The sequence below is a fragment of the Caloenas nicobarica genome, chromosome 7, assembly GCF_036013445.1.
Source record: "Caloenas nicobarica isolate bCalNic1 chromosome 7, bCalNic1.hap1, whole genome shotgun sequence".
NCBI lineage: Eukaryota > Metazoa > Chordata > Aves > Columbiformes > Columbidae > Caloenas > Caloenas nicobarica.
Genome location: NC_088251.1, coordinates 22,538,847 through 22,561,906, shown reverse-complemented (window position 1 = coordinate 22,561,906; position 23,060 = coordinate 22,538,847). Strand labels below are relative to the sequence as shown.

Here is a 23,060-nt window from a genome sequence, read left to right as displayed (position 1 = left end):
CAGTTTGATTTCGAATAGTACTTAATGACTAACAATAAATTACAAGTTACAAATAGGATTTCTCCTCAAGTATTTTGAGTAGTAGCATATTTTGTGTTTTGAGGCCTGATCTGAGCTCTTCTAGCCAAACACAGATCAATAAATGAATTTTTGGTAGTACTCCCCTGTATACTGGTCCTAGCCAAATTAAAATTACAAGCTTCTGTAAGCCTCAGGGTGAAGTTCTATAGATAACCTGACTTTTCCTTTCTGTCATGTTCCCGCTGTTGTCATAGTATGAGCTTATTTCTAACCACTATAACTCTGACCTAAAGAGAGATGCTTGCAAGCTCAGGTGGAAGTCCTCATTACTCTGTGGTGCTCAAGAGTTTATGACTTGAATTCTGGGGATGTGGAAAGTGAAGTTTCAGTAGAATTGTCAACAAGTCAAGCTTAAACTTCACAAACCAGTAAAAATCTTAAATTTCTTGAAATTTGAAATTCTTCATTAATGTAAATATGCTTAAGATAATGGAAATCCATTAAACAGTTTTCCTTGACCAAAATATCCACTGACCTCTGTGTGAGAACAGAAAATTGTAGTAATACACCGTTTTAACTATATTTCCATTCCAGTACCCGAGTGAAAGCATTAAAGTCAGCAATCATTTTTCCAATCTTATTTTGCCACCAAACACATACACCTTTGCCTAGAGTGAATTATGAAATGCAGAAGTTTGCATGGTAGAACTTCTACCCTCTCACTAAGAATTCCAAGTTGCCAGCAGAAAGCCTCCCATAGTGTCAGCAGTGAGTGCTCCAGAATAAACCTAGTCCCACTTCAAACCTCTACAGACTGACTGACGTTGTGATCTCACCACTGGTACCTCTTATATGATCAACTTTGGCTAAACGAGGAAGAAGTGATATGACAGTAATGGAAAGTCAAACGTGTTTTTTACTTCCAATCCAAAAGGTAGCTGCTTTTTTCTTTCTTTAGGTAAGATTCTCTACACATAAACATTAGATTTTAAAATTCAAAATTTAATGGTTATGTATGAGTACAGATAATGAGAGAATGTTCATAGCTCCCCATGCCTCATATGAATCTACTAGAAGATTTACATCAAGAATTAACATCAAAACAAAACAGTTCATCTGCAATTTTAGACCATCAAAGCACTAGCTCAGTACTGGTATATCAACAAGAAGAGTAATCAAGTTCTGCTCAAAACTGGTAGGAAACATGGCTACAAAGGCTCATGCTCTGTGTATGTTAACATGAGACACACATTGTATGGACAATGATACCGATGGCTTACACTAAAAATGCCAGGTGGAATCTGATGAAGAAGGTATTTTATAGATCAGACACAGTGATGGGGAGACATTCTTCATGATCTGTTTTTGCAAGTCTGCTTTCTATTGCCTCGCCATTCATCATGGAAGAGAAGATTTTTAACAACCTCCTGCGGTGTAACGTTACTCATTTTTACAAGGCAAGAAGAAGACAGCAAGGAAAGGGTAAAGGATTAATGATGGAGGGTTAGTGAGGTGAAGTTCAGGTTGCAGGCATGCACAGATGGTCACCAACACACAGACTACAATTGACACATATACAGCACTTACTGGACTAGGAATTGCATCTGGGTCTATTCTGTGCCTGGGTTTCTGCTGGGGTGGCAGCTCATTAAGTTGCTTTTTTTAAAAAAAATAAGAGTGCCACAAAAAAAAAAAAAAAGAGAAAAAGGAAAAAGAAAAGAGAATAATAAAACAAAAAGTAACAGTGTTACTTCTGTCTACCCACACCTGTAGCACTGGAATTAGATACATTTGGATATTGGTTCATGCAACAGGAAACATCAGCTTCTGCAGCACAGGCTGATCCCAAACCCAGTCTTGCCAGGATGTAGGGCCTGGGCTCTGAAGACGTTGCCAACAGAGGCAGTGGCTCACGTGCTCATTTCAGTTAGAAATTCGGGACTTATGCTTTAAGAACATGCTAAAATGAAGGCAACTGACATAAGCCATTTGAGACCTCATTTAGTGGGATGAGAAGGGAAGCAGGCAAGCAATTAAAGACTACTTTTATTCTATTAAAAAAATATGGTCATAAACTTTACATAAACCTGGAGTCTAAACAGATAATCTTTTTTGAATAGCAACAACTTCTGAACAGCACCAGTCCAGATCTAAGATGTAAATCAAGGTAAAACTATTTTTATAGTTTTGAAGTAAACTGATTGTAACAGGAAACCTTTCTAGGCTACTGCTTATCAAACTACTATTTGCAATAATACCTCCAGGCTTAATATTATGCATTGTTGCTAACCATTACACATCACTGCTCATCCTTTCTCAGAACCTCCATTCTGAAAGATAATACCAATCTGAGAAGTTGTCTATCTGACTGTTTGTTTGACTGAAGTAGTGTCATGATTTAATGATCAAAAAAATGCCAACAAGCTTCTTGACAGATTATAGGAAAAGAGAAAGGAAAAACACTACAATCAAGTCCTATTAACCATACTTTAAACTTGGATCATACAGTTCACAGGTGGTCACCTCAAAACCTGAAATTAGTTCACCTTGGACAGTCATCAAGCAAGAATCCAGAAATGGAGAAATAAGCTTCATCAAAGCCCTCAAGGATTCTCAAAATGTAACATAGTACATAAAGAGACCTGAGGAATTTTAGCATTGATTTGCATATGCAGTGCCTTTCTTGAGTCGACAAGAAAAATACTACTTCAGGCTTACTCATAACAAGAGACTGAAGCTGGATATACGAGAGAAAATAAGCAGGAAAACAGACTGATGTTCTCTGGAACGATAAACCTGTTTTCAGCTTTGGTCTTTGTCAGTTCTGCTTTATGTAAAGACACTATGGAAGAGTTCACACTAGGAAGAGTAAAGTAAGCTTACAGGGCTAGGAATGGAATCTGGATCCAAGCGTTTTGGTGGAGGTGGTTGTCCAGGCTGACTTCCATAATTTGGTGTTCCTGGATAGGCTCCTCCATAGTTTGGTTGAGGACCCCTCACTTGCCCAAAGGAACCTTAGAAGAAAGGGAGAGCAAAATCAAACAATGGCTAATAGCAGGTATTTCCTCATTAGGCATTTTTCCTGTCAACAAGAAATTCACATGTTTTTCAGTTAATTAGGATTAAACGTATTTATCACAGTGTTTCAGCTTAGACCTGTACACCTTTATCAATGAGCCAATAAACTGAAGGATACAGTTCTCCTTAAAACCAGACTTAACGAAACACACTTTTTAGACTAACGTAACTGTTTTTAGAAAAGTATGATTAAAATATGCATTAGGATCATGCACTATGAACGTTTAAGTTAAATTGCAGAACTGCCTAATAGAAAGTGAACACAGAACAGCAAAATAGCTAATGGGTGACACATAATTCCTCAAACCAAAGGTATGCAAGGAGTTCTCTTGGGCAGTTTTGGCTTGTCTGAAATTACACATTAATAGGTTAATGTGTGGTTATCTCTTCTGTTTTGTAATTACGTGAAGTTATTTCATAAACACTGTAGACATTTTCTATCCGTTATGGAATAACAGTATGATTTACTCCATTAGGGTTTTTACAATTCATAGCAATTCGGGCAAATATTTTTAAGTAAATTACCTGGCCAGTTGTGCAAACTGCACGGGGAACGGGATTCTCAATCCTGACACTTGCATATGATTACTTTATCCTAGCTGTCTGTAAATGTTATTGATTAAAAATCAGCCAAGACTCTTATAATTCAGAAAGCTTAACTGATATTACTTCTAAGCATACACAAAATGTGAAAGGTTCTACAAGAAGATAAATACACAGTTTTGTGAATTAAAGAAGAAAAAGTAGCAACTCCTCAACATTTAACAACTCCTTTCATACACATTGCATATGCACGTTGGCCACAAATTTAAAAAAGATAATAAAGCTCTTCAGGATTTCCAGAGTCTACTTTTGAACAGATGAGGTTGCAGACATTAAAGTTCATAATAAAATTTTGACCACAAATTCTTGTAGAATTATGGCATTAATTCTTAAACAACTTTTTGGCCAAGTAAGCTAGGATTCCTTTCATTACATTAATCTGATTAAAACCTGTATAACAAATATCTTAGCATGACACATCCTGTTGTTTGTCTTAGATTTGTCCTTCAGATATGAGCAAAGGGAAAAAAAGAGGGAAGCTGTGAAGTGCAGCCCGAAGCCTTCAAGTTAAAAACCTGAAATCCAGTTCCCACTTTGCAGCACACAAACATCACACATAACTTGCAATTCCTATAGCAGGAATACTCACCGTTCTGCTGCATTTGGTATCCTGGCTGAGGAGGATGAGTGGGAGGAGGTGGTCCATGGAGGCCACCCATGGGAGGCCCAGGGTGCGGCCCTGACATAGCTGGTGGAGGTGGTGGTGAGGACACATGATTAGGCTGGAAGGCTGGTGGTCCAGCAACTGTCTGCCCAGGCAGCGGTGGGCCAGGCAAGGTAGGTGGCCTTGGGGCACCTGTGGTAGGAGGGTAAGAGGAAGGTCCAATCCCTGTAGAAGGGGGAGGAGGGGCAAAAGCAAGGACTTGAGCAGGTAGGCGTTGACCAGGAAACGGAGGCTGTGCCAAAGGAAGACCCTGAGACACACTGGTAGGAGGTGGCCCTGGGCTTGCAGTGTAAGGTGTGTAGAGACCAGATCCTGAGACTGGAGGAACCGATGTTGGGGGACCTGATAAGAAAAGAAGATATAACACCATTTTCTTCTATCCTCAAGACAATTAAGATGCAAGCAAAACCTGTTTGCTCTAGATCAGAAGTGTCCAACTCATTTTCGTCGAGGGCCACATCAGCCTCATGGTTGCCTTCAAACGGCCAAATGTAACTTTAGGACTGTGTGAATATAGGAGTAGTTACATTTATACACTACTAAAATTACATTCGGGCCTTTGAAGGTAACCACAAGGCTGATGTGGCCCCCAGTGAAAATGAGTTGGACACTCCTGCTCTAGATCATCTAAACAGGTCCACCACTTCTTCATCTTCAGAGACAAACCTTAACTGAACACCCTCCTAAACTGATCAGAGCTCCTCCAAGGGACCTGAGACTTGATAGATCCTTCATAGTCCTCTCAAAGTCTGAGCTTTTTATTTTACATAATCAGAACACACTTCAGGACTTAGGGCCAGAAAAAAGGGGCAAAATAAGAACAACCACAAGTCTGTCTACTGATTCCTTGAGTTCAAGAATGGTTTCAAGCTTCGTGGTTTTAATAGCATGGAACCAGAATCTACTGTATTTACCACTGTACTATTTCAGAGGATAATTTTAGACAAACACATTGCCAAAAGGCTAAAGAAATTTGCATTCCCTACTCCTAATTTTCCTATAAAGTCTGCATTGAAGTATGAGAGATGCTTGTCAAAAACTACTTTACCAAAACAATTTTTAAAAAGCATAGTCAGATGAGCTTACACATACTAAAGACAAGTCTCTAGTCTTCAATTATAAAAAGTCCTACAATCTACAGCAGTGGGACTGTAGATGTAATACAATAGAAAAAAAATGGCTAAAATCAGCTTATACTGTTTAAGTAAGTTTCTTCTCAACTTCCAGCAAAGCCCTTCACAGAATAATTTCGGTCTTTTCTGATTTACTGAACTCTTTTTCTTTTGACTGGGCTGCTGCACAACAGTGGCAAGGCATGTAGACCCTCCAACAGCTTACTTCAGGAAAGACAGTTTCCATGTTTCACACCAAGATTCACCTGCCTGAGGAGAAATATTGTTACTCTCTGCTGTTACTCTTGTCCTGCAGTACTTCCTGGACTGTTTGCTGCAATGGTCTCAGTTGTGTTTTCCCTAACAATGACCCTATTAGTCAACGAAACTATCGTTTACTACGGCAGATGTCAACATCCAGAGAATTTTCATCACTGCATGGTAATGAATCACTGACAAGAGCAAATCTTTTCTGAAATTCCTAGCGTAAATGAAAAGAAACAGCATATTTCTGTAGCCAGGAAACCTCACCATAGCCCAGCCCAGCTGGGGGAGGAGCAGAGGCTGTAGTACCAGTAGTAGTGCCAATCGTCATCCCTGCCATGTGATTGCTGAGCTGCTGTACACTGGCTGGGCGGGGACCATATTGCTGGACAGGCGCGGGTGCTGAGCCTGGCAGAAACGGCTTAGAAGCAGGTGGCCTGAGAAATAAGATGAGAAACTTGGATTCCCCATTATACAAGCAGTTACAATTCTCTGTGCATTTTAAATTTTTTCTAGCACATAAACACTACCTGGGTCTCAATTATTTACCTGAAGCACTGTAGCTCAGTTTTGGAAAAATAACCACGTATCCTGCATGAACCTGAATCCCCTTGATAAAAAAAATCCATTAGGTCTTAAATTACAAATTCTACATTTATAGCATTTTTTTGTTAATTCCATTTTAGTTAACGCAAATCAGAAATACTGCAACAGAGTCTACAGGGTGAGCAACAGTAAGGCCTGCACAGCTATGTAAGAATGCGCTGTTGCTCAAACGATTTGGACCCTCCAGCTAACAGTGCTGAGCTTCACCAGAAGGAAACAAAAAACACCTTCCCCCATAACCAGTAATCAAAATGAAGCAGTGAGAACTGTTGCCACTTTCACCACAGAGGTAATGGCAATATCTTTCTGGAGAAGATACGCAAGAGCTTTAGATGAAGATAATTTAGGGATCCACAACGGACAGAAAAGGACCTAGAATCAATCCTAAGGAATTACCCAGTAATGACAGACAGCAACACGCTCCAGACAGATCGGTTCACACTGCCAAGGAATCAAATGCTACAGCTGTGTCAATGTAATTGTTTTAAAACAAGACAGATTATGGGAATCAGAAAATTCCTTATGGGAAAATGACTACTCCATAGAAAGTCTTCAGAGGAGAAGTGGTTTTGATGAGTCACTGACATCTGCTCAAATCCTTCCACAAGTTTTTCATCTCCAGACATTCTTATGGTCTAACGAATACTCCTATGGCAAAATGCTTTTTAAAAACAATAAGGAAGCAATAAACAAAGTCAACGTCCACCACAGGAAAAACAAAGTGTTTAGTTTGTTTCAGATCCTAAAAGGTCTAGACCTAGCACAGGTTTACCAAGGTAGGTCTTTGTTATGATTTGCTCTTCTTGTATGTACCTCTGCATCTGGGCTGCTGAGGCTGGAACCCCATTCTGCACGTCTTCGTGTCCATACTGACTGTATGCCAAGTGGCCAGAAGGAAGAGATGCTTCAGAGGCTGGAGGGGGAGCTCCAGATGTTGGAGGGGCTCTTAATAAACCTACAGACATAAGAGGAAAATAAAAAAATAAAGTCACAAATTACTCACAGAAACAAGGGCTTGAACCAATCACCATGAAAAATCCAGGAAATAAAAACAGTGCAGGAACAACCTAGCAGTGGCCAAATTGATGTAGCAATACTCCATGAGCAACAAATAATTTATACAACCATATTCGAAGTAGCAAAACTGAAAGCAAAAATATTTTTAGCCAATGTCACTGGTCAACATCTCTACACAGACTATGCAGAAAATATGTACTGTGGAGGGTCTTCAAAAGACAATTTCACCTTTTGATGAAGAAAAGAACGGTATCTTGTCAGTAAGGTATCCAGACCAAGAAAAGTATTCACATGAAACCTTATGTTCATTACAGGTCCGTTTTCCCTACTTGAAAGGTAAGTAGGTTATCTGAGTTTAAAATGCTGATAATTAGAACAACCATATGACCGTGACTGCGAACCACAAGAGAACATACTTCATGTATGGGGTATCGTTAAATATAGATGACTAAACCGAGTAAACTGCCTCATGAGACCACGGCAGCACATAAACATTGCTGTGTCTCTGACAGTGACCAGCATGACAAGTTTAAAAGGGACACTGCAACCTTATTGTGATGAACCATTATGAAATAGGAAATAAGATAAACCTTTTTTCAATTCTACAGTATAATTTATATAACAAAGCATGATGTTTCAACTCATATATTTTTATCTTATCTGCTACAAGTAATTCATAGTAAGCTTGTCAATGTAAATTCAAAGAAGGGATTAACTAGACCTTGTATGAATAACCAGTAATTTCTTGGGGCTTTTTTCTTTATTACTAAACCTCCTGCTGTTCTTCATTTTGAGACTTAGGACTTAATTATTTCCAGAGACATTTATCATTTTTATATACCTTTACCTCATTAAATCTTGTGTTTTCTAAAGTGCTGTTACAGCATCTTCATCTTACTGTTTCTCTGGCTAAGCATTTCCTGATCTCTAATGATTTGTATGTAGTGTGGTATTTCTATTTCTGAACGTCTTTTGTGATACCTTTTCAGTTAATCTTATAAACTTTCATCTGTTTGGAATCTCCTTCCTTTGATAGTACATGTAAATTGTTTGGTGTTATCTTTGTCTTTGAAAGCATATTTAATGCAATACCTGGAGGGATCCTACACTTCTTTTTGCTTATGTTAACTTCCTCCCTGCCTTAATTTTAAAAGGCATGCAATTTGACAAATACATGCTTACTTCAGAAAAAGCTTCTGAAGTCTTCTTTTTCTTGTTCTTGTAACAAATATAGTTCTGCAACCATTACCACAGACTGCTCAAATAGCCACTGAAAAAAATTCACTTGAACAGGCATGAATACTTAGCGGTTTATTATTTTAAGGTCATTACTCTTGAGAAATCCTGAAGTTCCCCTTCAGCACCTCTGAGATATTTTTCTTACTCAGAGACCTCAAAAGGGAGGTAGATTACAGCAAAACAGGAAATGCCTGTGATTTTACTTAAAGCCTCGAGCCTATATGGTCTTGGCCTAGTTCTGACTCCTCACTCTTTTAAACAAATTGACACTGCTAGAAATCGCTCTTCCAAAATACTACTAGTTGGAAAGAAGGAAAAATACAAAATTATTTCTTGCCATGTTTCTAATTCTTACATCTTTCTTGCTAGCTTTGCAAAAGTGTTGCTTTCTTCAAGCCACAGCTTTTGGAATCATAATTATTCCTGACATTTATTTGGCTTAGTCCAGGAAGCTAAAAACTTATTTTTTCTCTTAAATGAAAACACAACTTATAAATATTCCATGACTTCCAATAACAACCTCCTGGTGCTTGGGTAGATTTTTCATTTCTTCATGGCAATGCTATCATTTCAAACCTCATGTTTTAGTTCTCTCAAGTGGGAGACTGCATTCTTTTAAACTAAGGCTTCTCCCCGACAGAACCTGATTCAGCCAGTTCAGGTTTTGAAATCAGACTTCAGAAAACATTAGTCACAAGTCAGGTTTTATCTATGAATCTGCAGGCATAAGGGATTTCTACTAGGATTATTTCTTCATAGCCTATTTATGTTTCTGCAGTGCTACCTACGAATAGATTGGGAAGCGTCCCACCCACCTCCCTCTGAATAATCAGGTACCCACACCTTGAGATAAATATTCATATTAAATGGGAACCTGGCACAGAAGAAGCAGCACAGCACGAATACTCTCACAGAAAGGACACCATTTACCTATGAAATTGGGTGCAAGAGAAGTAGTATCAGAGTTGAGAGATACAGGAGAGCCCTTTGAAGGGAACCCCAGGGAAGGAAAGTAACCTGGAAAGACAGAATACACCAGTAAATCAAGCCTGAGAAAAGGCACCAAGAAACAGTGTTTCCAAGGCTGAGAACAGTACCTCGTGCAGAAAATTTCATATACATAAAATCCATGTCACATTTACCACATTATTCCTTAAGCTATACTCCCTCTCACTGTTCTATTTCGCACAACGTATATTACCAACATAGTTAATACATTACCAACATAGTTAATATATTAATGTTAATACAAGTGGTAATAGTATCCTAAACTGAGTCTATGTAAAACAATCCAGCAGCAGTCTAATTGTTACTGGTATTCGGATAATTGTGTTTGCACTTTCAACTGCGTGATCTCATCAGCAAGAAACTGATAGACTGGTGCAAAATCGTCCCGGTTCTTTCAACATGCTCATAACAAGAAGCAGCTATTTTCAGCTGGCAGCACAGTACTCCGCTCCTGGTCCCCAGCAAGAGGAGCATCACTGGCACAGCATTCCTATGTTTCCATTAGTTAGAGCTAGGGCTTGCCACATAAACCAGATGCAAAAGGCTCCTTGACTGAGGATGGCACCTGCTCCCAACACTTCTCCACTCAATCCTCCAAGCAATTTTATTGTTAAAAATAAACCCCTAAGACAACTACTTTGAGATCACAAAATAACATTGACAGTTTTCCTTTTACCCCTCAGTGTTCACTAAATTCCTATCACTTAGGGCCTCTGAAATTAATTCTCTCTCCTCTATATTATGCAGCTACAATGGATCTTGCTACAAAGACGAGCAATAAACGGAATGCATTGGAGATGGGAGTAGAAACTGTCACTGTCTTCACTATCACCTATCTGCTCTCTTTGACAATGCCTTGCTTGTTTGCCTGCTTATTTCCACCTGGATGCCATATTCAGCAGCTACTGACAGGTCAACTTCTGGCTGTTGTGCTACTGCTCTGAATTTTACATTCCTTCCTTTTGGATTTACAGTAACAGGTCTAAAATGCACAACTTGACAACTGAGATCTCCTTAATACAGTCTGCTAAGTCTAGGAAGGATGGTCTCATAAGAAAAGACAGAAGAGAAATCTCCACAAATGGGTGGCCTTTCCCTGATATATCAATACAGCACATGAGATAGTACTTAAGAGTAGTGCAATACACTTTTGTTGTCCAAATGAGATCACCTTGCGGCCCTCAGTGTCACACTACTTTACAATCATTACTAGCACAAACAAAATCTGCATTTTTAATCTGCACAAGTTTATATGCAAGCTATCAAGCTTCCTAGGTATGTCCTTACTGAACTGTTATGAACCACATTTCTTTTGTTCTGAAGTTAAAAAAGGCAAATCAGAAATAATTCAGAAGGAAAAATTTAATTCCCTTAACAAGAAATGCTTTTCAGCCTTGTAAATAATTCTTGAAGTATCTAATGCTCATCAGTTTCTTTTCACAAAGATCCTAAACATTCTTCACGCTGTTATCAGCTAAAATCTGTTTTCTATAAATAGCTGCACTGATTAAACTTGTTGAACAAATCTGTAGTAATCTTTGTCCTTCTTGAATCTCCTCTCTCTCACTGAAGCAAGTTCAATTTCTCCCCATTCCTTCCATGGGACAGGAAACTCTTGTTGTTCAATGGCTACACTGAGCAGCCCAAAAGAGCGCTCCACGGCAGAGCTCTGCCCCTCTTCCCAGGGACCAGCATTCCTTTCCTCTGCCCACTGCTGCTTTTCATTACTTTTATAGCAATTTAAACCCTCTGTGAAATTAGTTCAAAACTCGCAGATTAAAAGTGCTGTTGAAAGAGATTTATTGAGAGGAGGGGAAGAGAAGATTAAGGAAAGAAAAGGAAGATGAAGCAACTGAATAACCCATTCTTTATCACACCACACTAACTCTTCTACTCCACTACCCTGATAACTCCAGACAAAAAAGCAAACAGGGCAATCATTCAGCTCCCAGATTTCAGTCTCCCACTTCTGTTAGTTTCAAGACAACTACAAATACTTTGTTTCTTCTGTCCTTCTTGTTGAGTTCAGTTTAAAATTCAAGAAGTTGCAAAAAAATTCAAGATGTATTTGGAGGGGAGAATAATACAGAGACTATTAGCATGATTAGCATATTCCTCATTCCTCAGAATACCGATCTGAAATCTAAACAAACATTTCAGAGTGAAAGTTTGTGTTGTGCTTATCTCAGCAGAACTGAATTCATCCACGTGATTTTGAAAGGTAGAAATACTTCTACTGACAGCAATAGTATTTTCTCCTCTACATTTCAGATGCCAAAGTCACTATTAATCTCCTAAAGCAATTCAGGTACTTGGAAACAAAGACTCCTACAGTTCTTTAATAATTTTAAGTTAGCCTTTGTTTTGAAAACAGAAAAAAAGCAGCTTTTTTTTTTTTAACAAACAAAACCAACAAGTGATATGATCCTGCAGAACCAGGGAAATTCTGGAACACATTAGCTTGCCCACATGTCCACAGGCTCTCTATTGATTTTAAAGGCATTAGAGAAAACAGCTCCAAATACACTTTCTGCTTAGAATTGCAGGTCTTAATCTTTCAGGAAGGAGAGCAGAACTTTCTACATAATAATGTTAGGCAGTCTCAGTTATAAATCTGCTACAGTCCCTAACTGCTGCCCCTCAACATAACCTCATCAGGAAGACTGTCCTGGTCATGTGCTTCAGTACCATGGAGGCAGGGACACACAGGGAAAAAAAAGCAGGCTGTGCTTCTCAACGTGTTAATTTTATGAGCTATTACAAGAAGAGTAAGCCCTACTAAAATGGACAAGTGATAGAATAATAACCTCAGAAAGTACAGGAAGAACATGATTTTTAACATTATGTAAGCTACATACAGAAGAGAAGAGAATTTCTACTACAAAATAAAGACTAACAATAGGAAGTATACAGAAAAAAATCCATGTGCGCAACAATTCACAGGTTATCAATCATTAGGTTTTGACTGAGAAGTACCTTGTGGAGGGACTGGCTGTTGATATCCTGGCATCGGCCCATTATAAGCTCCATATTGCGACTGAGGAACCCCTGGCAATGGCTGTCCTCCGTAGGCAGGCTGCTGGTATCCCTGATATCCAGGCTGAGGTTGCCCATAAGGAGGCCCTGCGTGAGCTTGCTGGTTTACACTCATTTTATTCACATCCCCAAACTAATGTCACCTGCAAAAAGAGGGGGGAAAATGGCTTTTAGCAGACATAAAACCAAACTGGCCAACTTCTCTACTGTTTTCGCAGAAATAAGAGCTCCTGAGATACTCAGGAAAGTAAAACATTAATGGTTATTTACTCTTGCACAGCAATTTTTTCAAGTAAGATAAATGCTTTACAAGAGCTAGTTAGAAAACAGTACTTTCAGAAACTATGTCTTCTAATCAACTTATTCACTGCTTCATCTTGGTTAGTCTTGTGATCATCTTCTTAGAAAAAATAGACCATAATTTGCCACTCCATAGCAGATGATTATCAAGCTTCCTGAGACACCTTACAAACTACTTCCACCTCAGAGAACATCAGACCAACAGAAAACAGATTTCATTACAAGATGAGAGATTCCTTAACATAACAACACTTCAATAACACTAAACAAGTTCAGTTTTCATCTCTGTGCTGGTCTATATGATCATGCTTCCTCACTACAAGCAACACACACTCCACCATCCACAAAGCTGCTTCTTGAAGTGTTTGATAGAATGCAGAACAGGACCAATATAGACTTTTTTGTCTTGTTTGTTTGTTTTTTAACAATAGATGATTTAAAGTCCTTGTTATGTAGATAAATTTCAGAAAACTAAGATATTCCAAAAGCAGCATGTTCATCTGAGAAAGATGTTCAAAGTGGAAAAGCATCCCAGGCAAAGACATCACTAAAGGAGTTATACAAAAGGAAAAGACCTAAAACAGAGCATCAGAGACAGGAGAGATGTTTCTTAGCAAAGTTGTGCAAGAAATATTGCTTAACATACAGATTCCCAGTTCCTCTAATTAACTGTATAAAGCGGTTGACTCACTATCAAAACAGAAATGGCACTAGGAGAGCCCAAACCAAGCAGACGATTATTACAGCGCCATGGTACCAAGCAGGCAGATAACCCTCAGAGCCCTTGAGCTGTGGACAGGCAAGAAGCAGCCTTCACAGGCAGGAGATTCCCTCATGGTCTATTTCCCAAGGATATTTTGCATCCCCTGTCTTCCTTTGGACACTCTGTATGTCTGTTACCCTCTTCAGCTAAGACTATCTACACTAACACTGTAAAGAAACGTGTGTTTAGAGCAATTTTCTATTAAAAGACTGCAGTTTATACAAAAATGCAAAGTTAAAGTGAGGCAAATAACTCATTTTTCCCTCATATTTTTCTCCAAACCCTATGATGAACTTGTGCATTAAAGATACATAGTAAATCTTAGCACAGAGGAGACATACAGCTGCAACAGCCATCAGCCAGTTGAGGCAAATCCCCATAAGGAATCTACAGCTTAACTCAAGCGGATAACAAATGCCAGCTGTTTTGCCTATACACTGATTTGAGTGTGCCAACCAATGCTAAGGTTGGTTCTTCACATTACCAAAAATACGATGTCAAAGAATTATTTCAACAAGTGACACAACAGTTGTACAGCTCCATAAGAACCATCCACACAGGAAGAAATTCTTTCAGATCCAAATATATATATATCTCATAAAGGGAAAATACATATATCACAACACAGCAATCTATTATTTACAGAAGAAAGCCAGCATAATCAATACATACATACTACATTCCACCTCCTACAGGTAGCAAACATGACAAATGTCAATACTAAGAATGCTAATGGTTACTGTGAAATTGGATCTTAAACTTTATATGAAAGGAAATAAATGAAGTTTCATATTTTTATTCTTCAAACTGTATAAAGGTAATGATGGGGCTTTTGTTTAGGAAAAAAGTTATCTTAAAAGATTTAAAGGTAATTTGGTCTTGAAAGTAACATCTAATGTCACTTGGAACAGCTTACAACCTCACAGAATTTTTTATTAGCCTGCAGTGTTTTTAAACATGATTACACATGATAAACATGACAGCAAGAGAGTCCTTGCTAAAGATTCTGGTTTCCAACACCACCTTTGACTTAGTTCTGCAGAACAGTCTAACCTGACCAGCCATGGGGCCAGGAAATTTGGACTTTGGGACCTGCTCCCTTCCCAAGTTCTCCTGCAGGTTAACCTCTTCCTCCCCAGGCAGGCAACCAGCACCACCACATTGCAATTACAGACCTACCCCAACCATCTCCCATCAGTGCAAACAGTAAAGCAGTTCCTCCTACAAAGGGGGAGTAAAGGGAAGGGACAACACAGGGAGAAGACTCCTCTACCCACACATCATGGAACACCCAGGCAGGGCTTCTGCCAAGGAAGGAGAGCTGCTTCCTCTTCCTCCTGGCCCTGACTATTGCTTATTGGATTGTGCATGAGGAACTTGGCTTCTACTCGCTGCTCTTACTAACAGGTCCTTCCTCCAGGAAAAGCTGGAGGCAAAGGAGCAGCATCCTGCAGGATACCATGATACCTCCTGGGCTATAACCATTAAGACACTCTTCACAAGTTACACCTACAGAAATCCTTGAATAGATCTTTGAACAAGGAATTACTACAGGACAGGTGAAGATCAAGCTTTCACGCTTCTTTTTCCCCCTCCCCTCTTTTTTTTTTTTTTTTTTAAAAGCATGATGAGGCAAAAACCCAAGCATGACCCTTGCAAGTGTATACTCAATAAGTGACCTTACCCGATGATCTTTTGAGTCTTCCCTCCTCTCCCTCATGTGAATACCAGTATTTCCCGCTTGAACAGGTAATATCTGTTAGCTTGTTGCGCTCTCTGTAATGATACTAAAACCAAAAGATAAGCTCATTTAATGCAAGTCTTACAGAGGAAAAGATTTTTGAGATAATTTCCTACACTTTCTATGGAAAAAGTAGCTACACAAAGGAGATGGCTCTAACTCAGTGTCCCAGCTGATAGAAAGGTAGATACACTGGCGTTGAAGCTGAGGACAAGGTTGCTTCATTACTTTGGTTGCTTGACTTGCTCCAAACGTAAGGCTGGTGACACGCTTGCTCATCGCTGATGTGGAATACTATAAGGGGCAGCGCCAAGAGTATCCACCTCTGAGAAGGTGGAAGACAGTTGTCCAGGAATGAGCCCATTGTTCTTCTCCCCCAGTACAAGTCACAGAATCACAGAATGTTAGGGATTGGAAGGGACCTCAAAAGATCATCTAGTCCAATCCCCCTGCCAGAGCAGGAACACCTAGGTGAGGTTACACAGGAAGGCGTCCAGGCGGGTTTTGAATGTCTCCAGAGAAGAAGACTCCACAACCTCCCTGGGCAGCCTGTTCCAGTGTTACATCACCCTCACTGAGAAGAAGTTTCTTCTCAAATTTAAGTGGAACCTCTTGTGTTCCAGCTTGAACCCATTACCCCTTGTCCTATCATTGGTTGTCACCGAGAAGAGCCTGGCTCCATCCTCATGACACCCACCCTTTATATATTTATAAACATTAATGAGGTCACCCCTCAGTCTCCTCTTCTCCAAGCTAAAGAGCCCCAGCTCCCTCAGCCTTTCCTCATAAGGGAGATGGTCCGCTCCCTTAATCATCTTTGTTGCCCTGTGCTGGACTCTCTCCAGCAGTTCCCTGTCCTTCTTGAACTGAGGGGCCCAGAACTGGACACAATATTCCAGATGAGGTCTCACCAGGACAGAGTAGAGGGGAAGGAGAACCTCTCTCGACCTACTAACCACCCCCCTTCTAATACACCCCAGGATGTCATTGGCCTTCTTGGCCACAAGGGCACAGTGCTGGCTCATGGTCATCCTGCTGTCCACCAGGACCCCCAGGTCCCTTTCCCCTACACTGCTCTCTAATAGGTCATTCCCCAACCTATACTGGAACCTGGGGTTGTTCCTGCCCAGATGTAAGACTCTACATTTTCCCTTGTTATATTTCATTAAATTTTTCCCTGCCCAACTCTCTAGCCTGTCCAGATCTCGCTGGATGGCAGCACAGCCTTCTGGCGTGTCAGCCACTCCTCCCAGCTTGGTGTCATCAGCAAACTTGCTGATAGTACACTCAATTCCCTCATCCAAGTCGTTGATGAATATATTGACTAATACTGGCCCCAGTACCGACCCTTGAGGGACCCCACTAGATACAGGCCTCCAACCAGACTCCACCCCAGTGACCACGACTCTCTGGCTTCTTTCCTTCAGCCAGTTTGCGGTCCACCTCACTACCCGATCGTCCAGTCCACACTTCTTCAGTTTAGCCGTGAGGATGCTGTGGGAGACGGTGTCAAATGCTTTGCTGAAGTCAAGGTAGACCACATCCACCGCTCTGCCTTCATCAATCCACCTTGTTATGTCTTCATAAAAGGCTATGAGGTTGGTCAAGCACGACTTCCCCTTGGTGAAGCCATGCTGACTGCCCCTGATGACCCTCTTATCCTTGATATGTCTTAAGATGGCACCAAGGATAAGGTGTTCCATCACTTTCCCAGGGATGGAGGTGAGGCTGACCGGTTTATAGTTGCCCGGGTCCTCCTTCTTGCCCTTTTTGAAGACCGGAGTGACATTTGCTTTCCTCCAGTCCTCAGGCACCTCTCCCGTTTCCCAAGACTTGGCAAAGATGATGGAGAGTGGTCCAGCAATGACTTCAGCCAGCTCCCTGAGCACCCACGGTTGCATCTCATCTGGACCCATGGATTTATGGATGTCCAGATTGCTTAACTGGTCCCTAACCCAGTCCTCACCAACTAAGGCAAACTCCTCCATTGCCCTGCCTTCTTCTGGGGCCTCAGGGGTACGGGACTCCTCAGGACAGCCTCCAGCAGAGTAGACAAAGAAGGCATTCAGTAATTCTGCCTTCTCTGTATCTTCTGTCACCAGGGCACCCATCCCATTCATCAGTGGGCCTACATTGCCTCTGGTGTTAGTTTTATGTGCCATGTGTTTGAAGAAACTCTTTCTGTTGTCCTTGACCCCTCTTGCCAGGTTTAACTCTAAGGAGGCCTTAGCTTTCCTAGTTGCCTCCCTACATCCTTTAACAACAGCCTTATATTCTTCCCAAGTGGCCAGCCCCTCCTTCCATGATTTGTAAACTCTCCTCTTCCACTTGAGTTTGCCCAGCAGTTCCCTGTTTAACCACGCAGGTCTCCTGGCTCCCTTCCTTGACTTCCTGCGTGTCGGGATGCACTGATCTTGAGCTTGGTGGAAGCAGTCCCTGAATGTTAACCAACTATCTTGGGCCCCTTTACCTTTACGAGTCATTTGTATCGAACAGCGTTCATTTTGTCTCCACTCAAAAAATACATATGTAAATTAGAACCTGGTCACTTGAAGAGATATGGGGGAAGGGAAGGGAGAATTTTATGCGCTCTGTCTTCTGACATGTAGAAAAAAGAAGAAAGAAATAATAATCACAGAAATAATGAAATATATACACCTGATAGGGAGAAATGGAGAAAATAGGCTGTTTCACTAGATAAAAATGTTGAGAATATTCCTTTGCATGTAGCAACGTATTACCAAAATGAAGCCAAATATAATATTAAAACATGCTGTTGAACGTTGTATTACTACTCAGCAGTTACAATACACAAAGCTCAAATAGCAGGACTCCTGCTATTGGGAAAATACTATGACAGCAAGTGATCATTACTATAAATAACAATTTTCTTGCAAAGTATGAAGCAGTCACTCTACGCCGTTTTCTATTCCTCTGTATAAAGGCAGTTGACCATGGAAGTTTTGGTCAAAATAATTAGACAGTTAAAATTCATACTGGAACACTGTTATACGAGACAGACAAACAGTGCTCATCAGCAACAAACTGTTGTGAGAAAAATACACAGGAATACGGGAGGGGAAAAATCTTTTAACTTTTACAATAGTTTCCAGATTCCTTAGTATCCAAACAAAGTAGAAAACAGTGCAGTTTATATGGGCTGGTTTTTTTAAAAAAAACCCTTAGTGATTCATATGAGCTTGTTTCAATCAGCAAATCTCCCAAATCACTGAAAACTGCATATTCATCATTTTTATGGTCTGCATTCACTGTTGAATTCCCTTTTGAAACTGAAAAGCTTGATCTCATCAGTTCTTGATGGGTTTCTAAAGGAAATGCATGCAGCAAAATTACTTTCCTTCAGAAAGATGCTAGTGTCTTTTTTACTGGTCCTAGAGAAATAAAAGGCTTGTTTGTTTCATCTTCTGGGGAGACTGATCCTTAAAAAAATGACAACAACATTGTCTCCTATATTATGCTGAAACCGAAGGAAATATGTCTACTTAATTTCTGAACACAGAAATCAAAACCATTTCCAAAAGGTGGGAGAGAAGGGGACAATCAGCATGCTCAGAGACCAATTCAGAATATTACCTACAGTGCTTTTAATGCTTCTGCTCTGCAACTTTCTGGAGAAGTAGCAAAATTATGCCATTCTTATAAAGACCTAGACTCTGGAGCTAAGAACACTCTTCTAAAAGGCAGATGTCCTTGCTTTAGTTTCACCAACTGCTTGACTAGGTCCTCCACAAGCACTCATGGAATACTTGGGTCTCTTCAGGTACTAGAAACTCCTGTTTTGTTTTTCTACAGAAAATCCTGGAAAAGCAGCTTATATCCTGGAAGTCACAGACAGATCTGGAACCGCTCAGGCCATTATAACAGGATGCCTCCCATACATTTGTCCAAATCAATCGAAACGGCGCTACTGGAACTGACTTTCCAATTCAGCCGTATTTTTGTGGCACTCTGTCTTTCCACCTGGGCAGATTCTCAACTTGTCAAACCATAGGTAATACTTTCTTCATCTATGCATTTTGAGCCACCACCAGAAAGATCTGTTTTAACTGTTCATGAGAGGTAAAAGACACACAGTTTTCAAAATGAAACTTTATAACTAAATACCAGTGAAAGTCCAGAAGCTGCAATATTTTCACTGAAGACACTATCAGGAGAAGAAAGGATAGATTGACTGCTAGAACTTCTTGATACAACAGGTACTGAGGCAGTGTTCTGCAGCCCAGTCTTTCCTGGGCTGTTGTGAAGAGGTCTTTCAGGTTTCAGGACCTAAAAAATACAGTTCACATCTAAGGTGTGATCACTTCTACATTCTTCTAAGGAAGTGCCACATTAAATCCTGTTTTGTTAGGCTGATTCATCATCTTGGGCAAGGTCCAATACAACATACAAGTTACAAGAGAGTGAAAGTAGTTAAAAACTGAGTGCAAAAAGCTTAGTCTTGACCTAGCCTTAAACCTACCACTAATTCCAAACCCTGTAACCACCGCCAGGTTTATACATAAGTCAACAAAGAGTATAAGATGTGACTGAAGTCTCCTGGTGGGACTGATTTACCTGTCTTTGTAACAATGCTCTAAGAAAAAATTTCAAAAACATTCAGTTATGGGCATCGCTTCTGGACAGCAATCCTGTGGAGGCAAAAGTCACTGAAAATATAACACTGACGAAATGACAGTGACAGATTTCTCTCTTCCTTAGCTACCTCCACATACATGTTACAATGTGTGAAGTCATCTGTCCCATTTCTGTGAACTTTGCACAAGTATAATCGATTAGGAAGAGTTACAAGAGTAGTTTAAAGTTTAGAGAAGAGGCCAGAAGGAAGAATGGATGAGTTGGAATACACAGAATAAGACTAAAAAGCATGTTATAATGCTAAATAAGATTTCTCTGCATACATTGTAACACTGACCATCTTTCATCCAGAATTTCTGTACTCTGACTTCCGCTACACAAATATGCATTACGCAATTTCCATCACTCGCAAGAAACAAAAAAGCTCAGAATTAGCTTTTCGTAAGGCATACTGCCCAGTTTATACTGTCTATTAGTGCTTTCTATGTTAACAATGAATCTTGCTGAACACAAGAACAAGTCCTATCTTCACAATTCATTGTTAATAAAGCTTTTCAAAACTAAAGAACAAGAAACATCCACCTTCTGTCCTCTGTGGAAACCTTGTTGTTGATCATATTTAGTCACTCTTTGTACCTTGCCCTTCCTTAGCCAACCATCAATTCTTTCTTGGATTTTTGACCCTCCTGATAATAAGTGTTACAGGAAGAAAATATAGTCCCTACAGTAGAAGGAGAAAACAGTCAAAGAGGTATAAGCATCAAACGATTCTTTAAATAAATAAACCTTTAGGCATCCGTTCACTGCTATAACTCAGCTTTCAGCCATGAAATTAGATCCTAGAGTGAATGTCGCCACATATTAAGAAGAAATATTCCTTATATCAATGTCCACTTCACGGTCTGTCTACAGCAATAAAGAACCCTGAGCGGTACAGCTTCAGCAGAAAAGGGTAGTTCCAGAAGCAAGAATCTTTTCCACATAAAAACAGATAGAAATGCTTATGCTTCCACAGTGTATATACATGATTGAAGGTAAGACTCCTCTAAAGACAGACGCTCTGGAGTATTGGCTGCATGTATTTCCATCCACCCCATAACCAGAACACCTATACTCCAAGAACAGGGGTTGAGGAGTAGAGGGGGGTAAGGAAAGGTTAAAGTCAAAGTTCTCTAAACTTACTCATGACAACTTCATATTAATAAACAGTGGTGTGATTTTACACTGCTTGTAAACAACAACAACAACAAGACATTCCATGTTAAATGAGAGATGGTAATTTTTCTCCCTCTAACATCCCCTCCTCCAGCATTAAGTAAAGTTGGCTAAGGAACCCTGTAATAGGAAAGGATCTAGAAATATTTTTATGGAACTATTGCAACAACTATCAACACTGAGCACTAAAGTGCAAAAACCATATTTTAACATGATTGTACAAATGTTAACTCGGATGGATAACCTCTGATGTGGGTGTAAGCAACTCACCTGTTTCAGAAACCACTTCCATCAGCCAGTAAGATTAAACAGAACTTCAACTATGGTGTGATAGTGACCAAGGAGGCCCAGTTTGGATGGTTTTGCAAAGCCTCTCCGATGACAGTTTCAGAGATAAGACACCACATGCACATACTGAAAAATACTCAGATACATCCCAAGAACAAAAATAAATGAAACTAACCTTCATCCTACTCCAAAGAGGATTGCTCAGAACGACTGAAGCAAACTCCAACAATATAAAACAAACATGTTGAAAGCACCATCTACACGGAAAGCAAGAGTCCACTACTCATAACTACTTTGTCAAGACTACATTTGTATTTTGGTCATGCTATCTCCATTCCCTTCCTTCTTCAAAGCCACAGGCAGACAATCGCTAAGTTTTACTATCAAATCAAACCAAACTCAGCCACCGGGTCTCCGCACAGGGTCACCGTCCTTTACAAGCCTCGAATGAGTGGAAGCTTGAACAGCACAACACAAACACCGGGGGAAGGATCGGCGGATTACAAGAGATCAGGGACGTTGCCGAGGGGTATGTGCCTCACAGCGCGCCCGGGCCGATATAAACCACTCGGCTTTCCGGGAGGGAGCGACGGCCCGGCTCATAGCGCCCAGGACTCGCCGCACCACGCCGGGACACCGACAGCTCCCCTCGGGGCGGCCCATGCCCTGGAGAACCAGGTCCCGCCGCCACCGGCAGCGAGCGGGACACGTTACCGGGTGAGACCCGGGCCCCGGCAGAGGCCGGGCGCGGCGCGTAGGCACGGCGGGCCCAACGTGTCACCCGGCCGGGCGCGGCCAGGCCCCAGCTCCGTGGCGGGGAAGGCGGCAGCGCCTCAGCCTCGGGTCCCGGCCGAGCCGCTGGGCACGGTACCGGCCGCACAGGGCACCTGCGCAGCCGTCACCGGCAAGCGCGACATCCCCCCATGATCCGCTCCGCGGCCTCACTCACCGCCGCTGCCCGCCGCTCCTGCCGGGCCCGCTTCCGGTTCCCGGCCCCGCCGCTCCCCGGAAGCCGCTCCCCCGCCCGCCGCCTGCCACGTCCGCACTCCCCGCCAACCCCCGGCCGCCGCCGCGCCCCACCCGGCAGGACCCGGATGCAGCGCAGGCGCGACGGGAGCGCGCCGCGAGCGCTGACGTCACTCCGGGGGCGCACGCCGGAGTGCGCCCTGCTGGGCCGCACGGGCTCGCGCTCCGCCGCGTGGCTGGGCGGTTGTCCGGGGGCGGCGGGCGCGGCCCGGCCCGACCCGACCCGGCCCGGCCCGGCCCGGCCCGGCCCGGCCCGGCCCGACCCGGCGCGCCGGCGGAGCTGGGCCCGGTCCTGGTCCCGGTCCCGGGCCGGCGTCCGGTCAGCGCCGCTTCGGAAGCGCCCGGCGGCGAGGCGCACGGGCTGGAGCCGCGCTTGCCCGACAGGCGCCGTGCACTTCTGCCGTGTCCAGGCGAGCGCCGAGCGGGGTGGCAGAGCTCTCATGGGGCCGCTGTGGGGCCGTTTTCTCACGTTGCTTGCACGGT

The 23,060-nt window shown here is 41.7% G+C and overlaps 1 protein-coding gene across 6 annotated transcripts in view; it reads right to left on the bottom strand.

Moving 5' to 3' along the window:
- Positions 1 to 23,060, bottom strand: part of SEC24C (SEC24 homolog C, COPII coat complex component) — a 41,100-nt gene extending 18,040 nt beyond the window's left edge. The window contains exons 1-9 of one of the 6 annotated variants that reach the window (XM_065638896.1): positions 23,047 to 23,060; positions 15,396 to 15,498; positions 12,589 to 12,791; positions 9,535 to 9,621; positions 7,162 to 7,303; positions 6,010 to 6,179; positions 4,292 to 4,708; positions 2,905 to 3,035; positions 1,609 to 1,677 (exon numbers count right to left, since the gene is read on the bottom strand). In XM_065638896.1, coding sequence (XP_065494968.1) covers positions 1,609 to 1,677; positions 2,905 to 3,035; positions 4,292 to 4,708; positions 6,010 to 6,179; positions 7,162 to 7,303; positions 9,535 to 9,621; positions 12,589 to 12,763 — 1,191 coding nt within the window. In that variant the 5' untranslated portion in view covers positions 12,764 to 12,791; positions 15,396 to 15,498; positions 23,047 to 23,060. Of the gene's footprint in view, positions 1 to 1,608; positions 1,678 to 2,904; positions 3,036 to 4,291; positions 4,709 to 6,009; positions 6,180 to 7,161; positions 7,304 to 9,534; positions 9,622 to 12,588; positions 12,792 to 15,395; positions 15,499 to 22,500; positions 22,556 to 23,046 lie in introns of those variants that run through there. The other 5 variants (XM_065638894.1, XM_065638898.1, XM_065638899.1 and 2 more) reach the window with 5 other exon arrangements.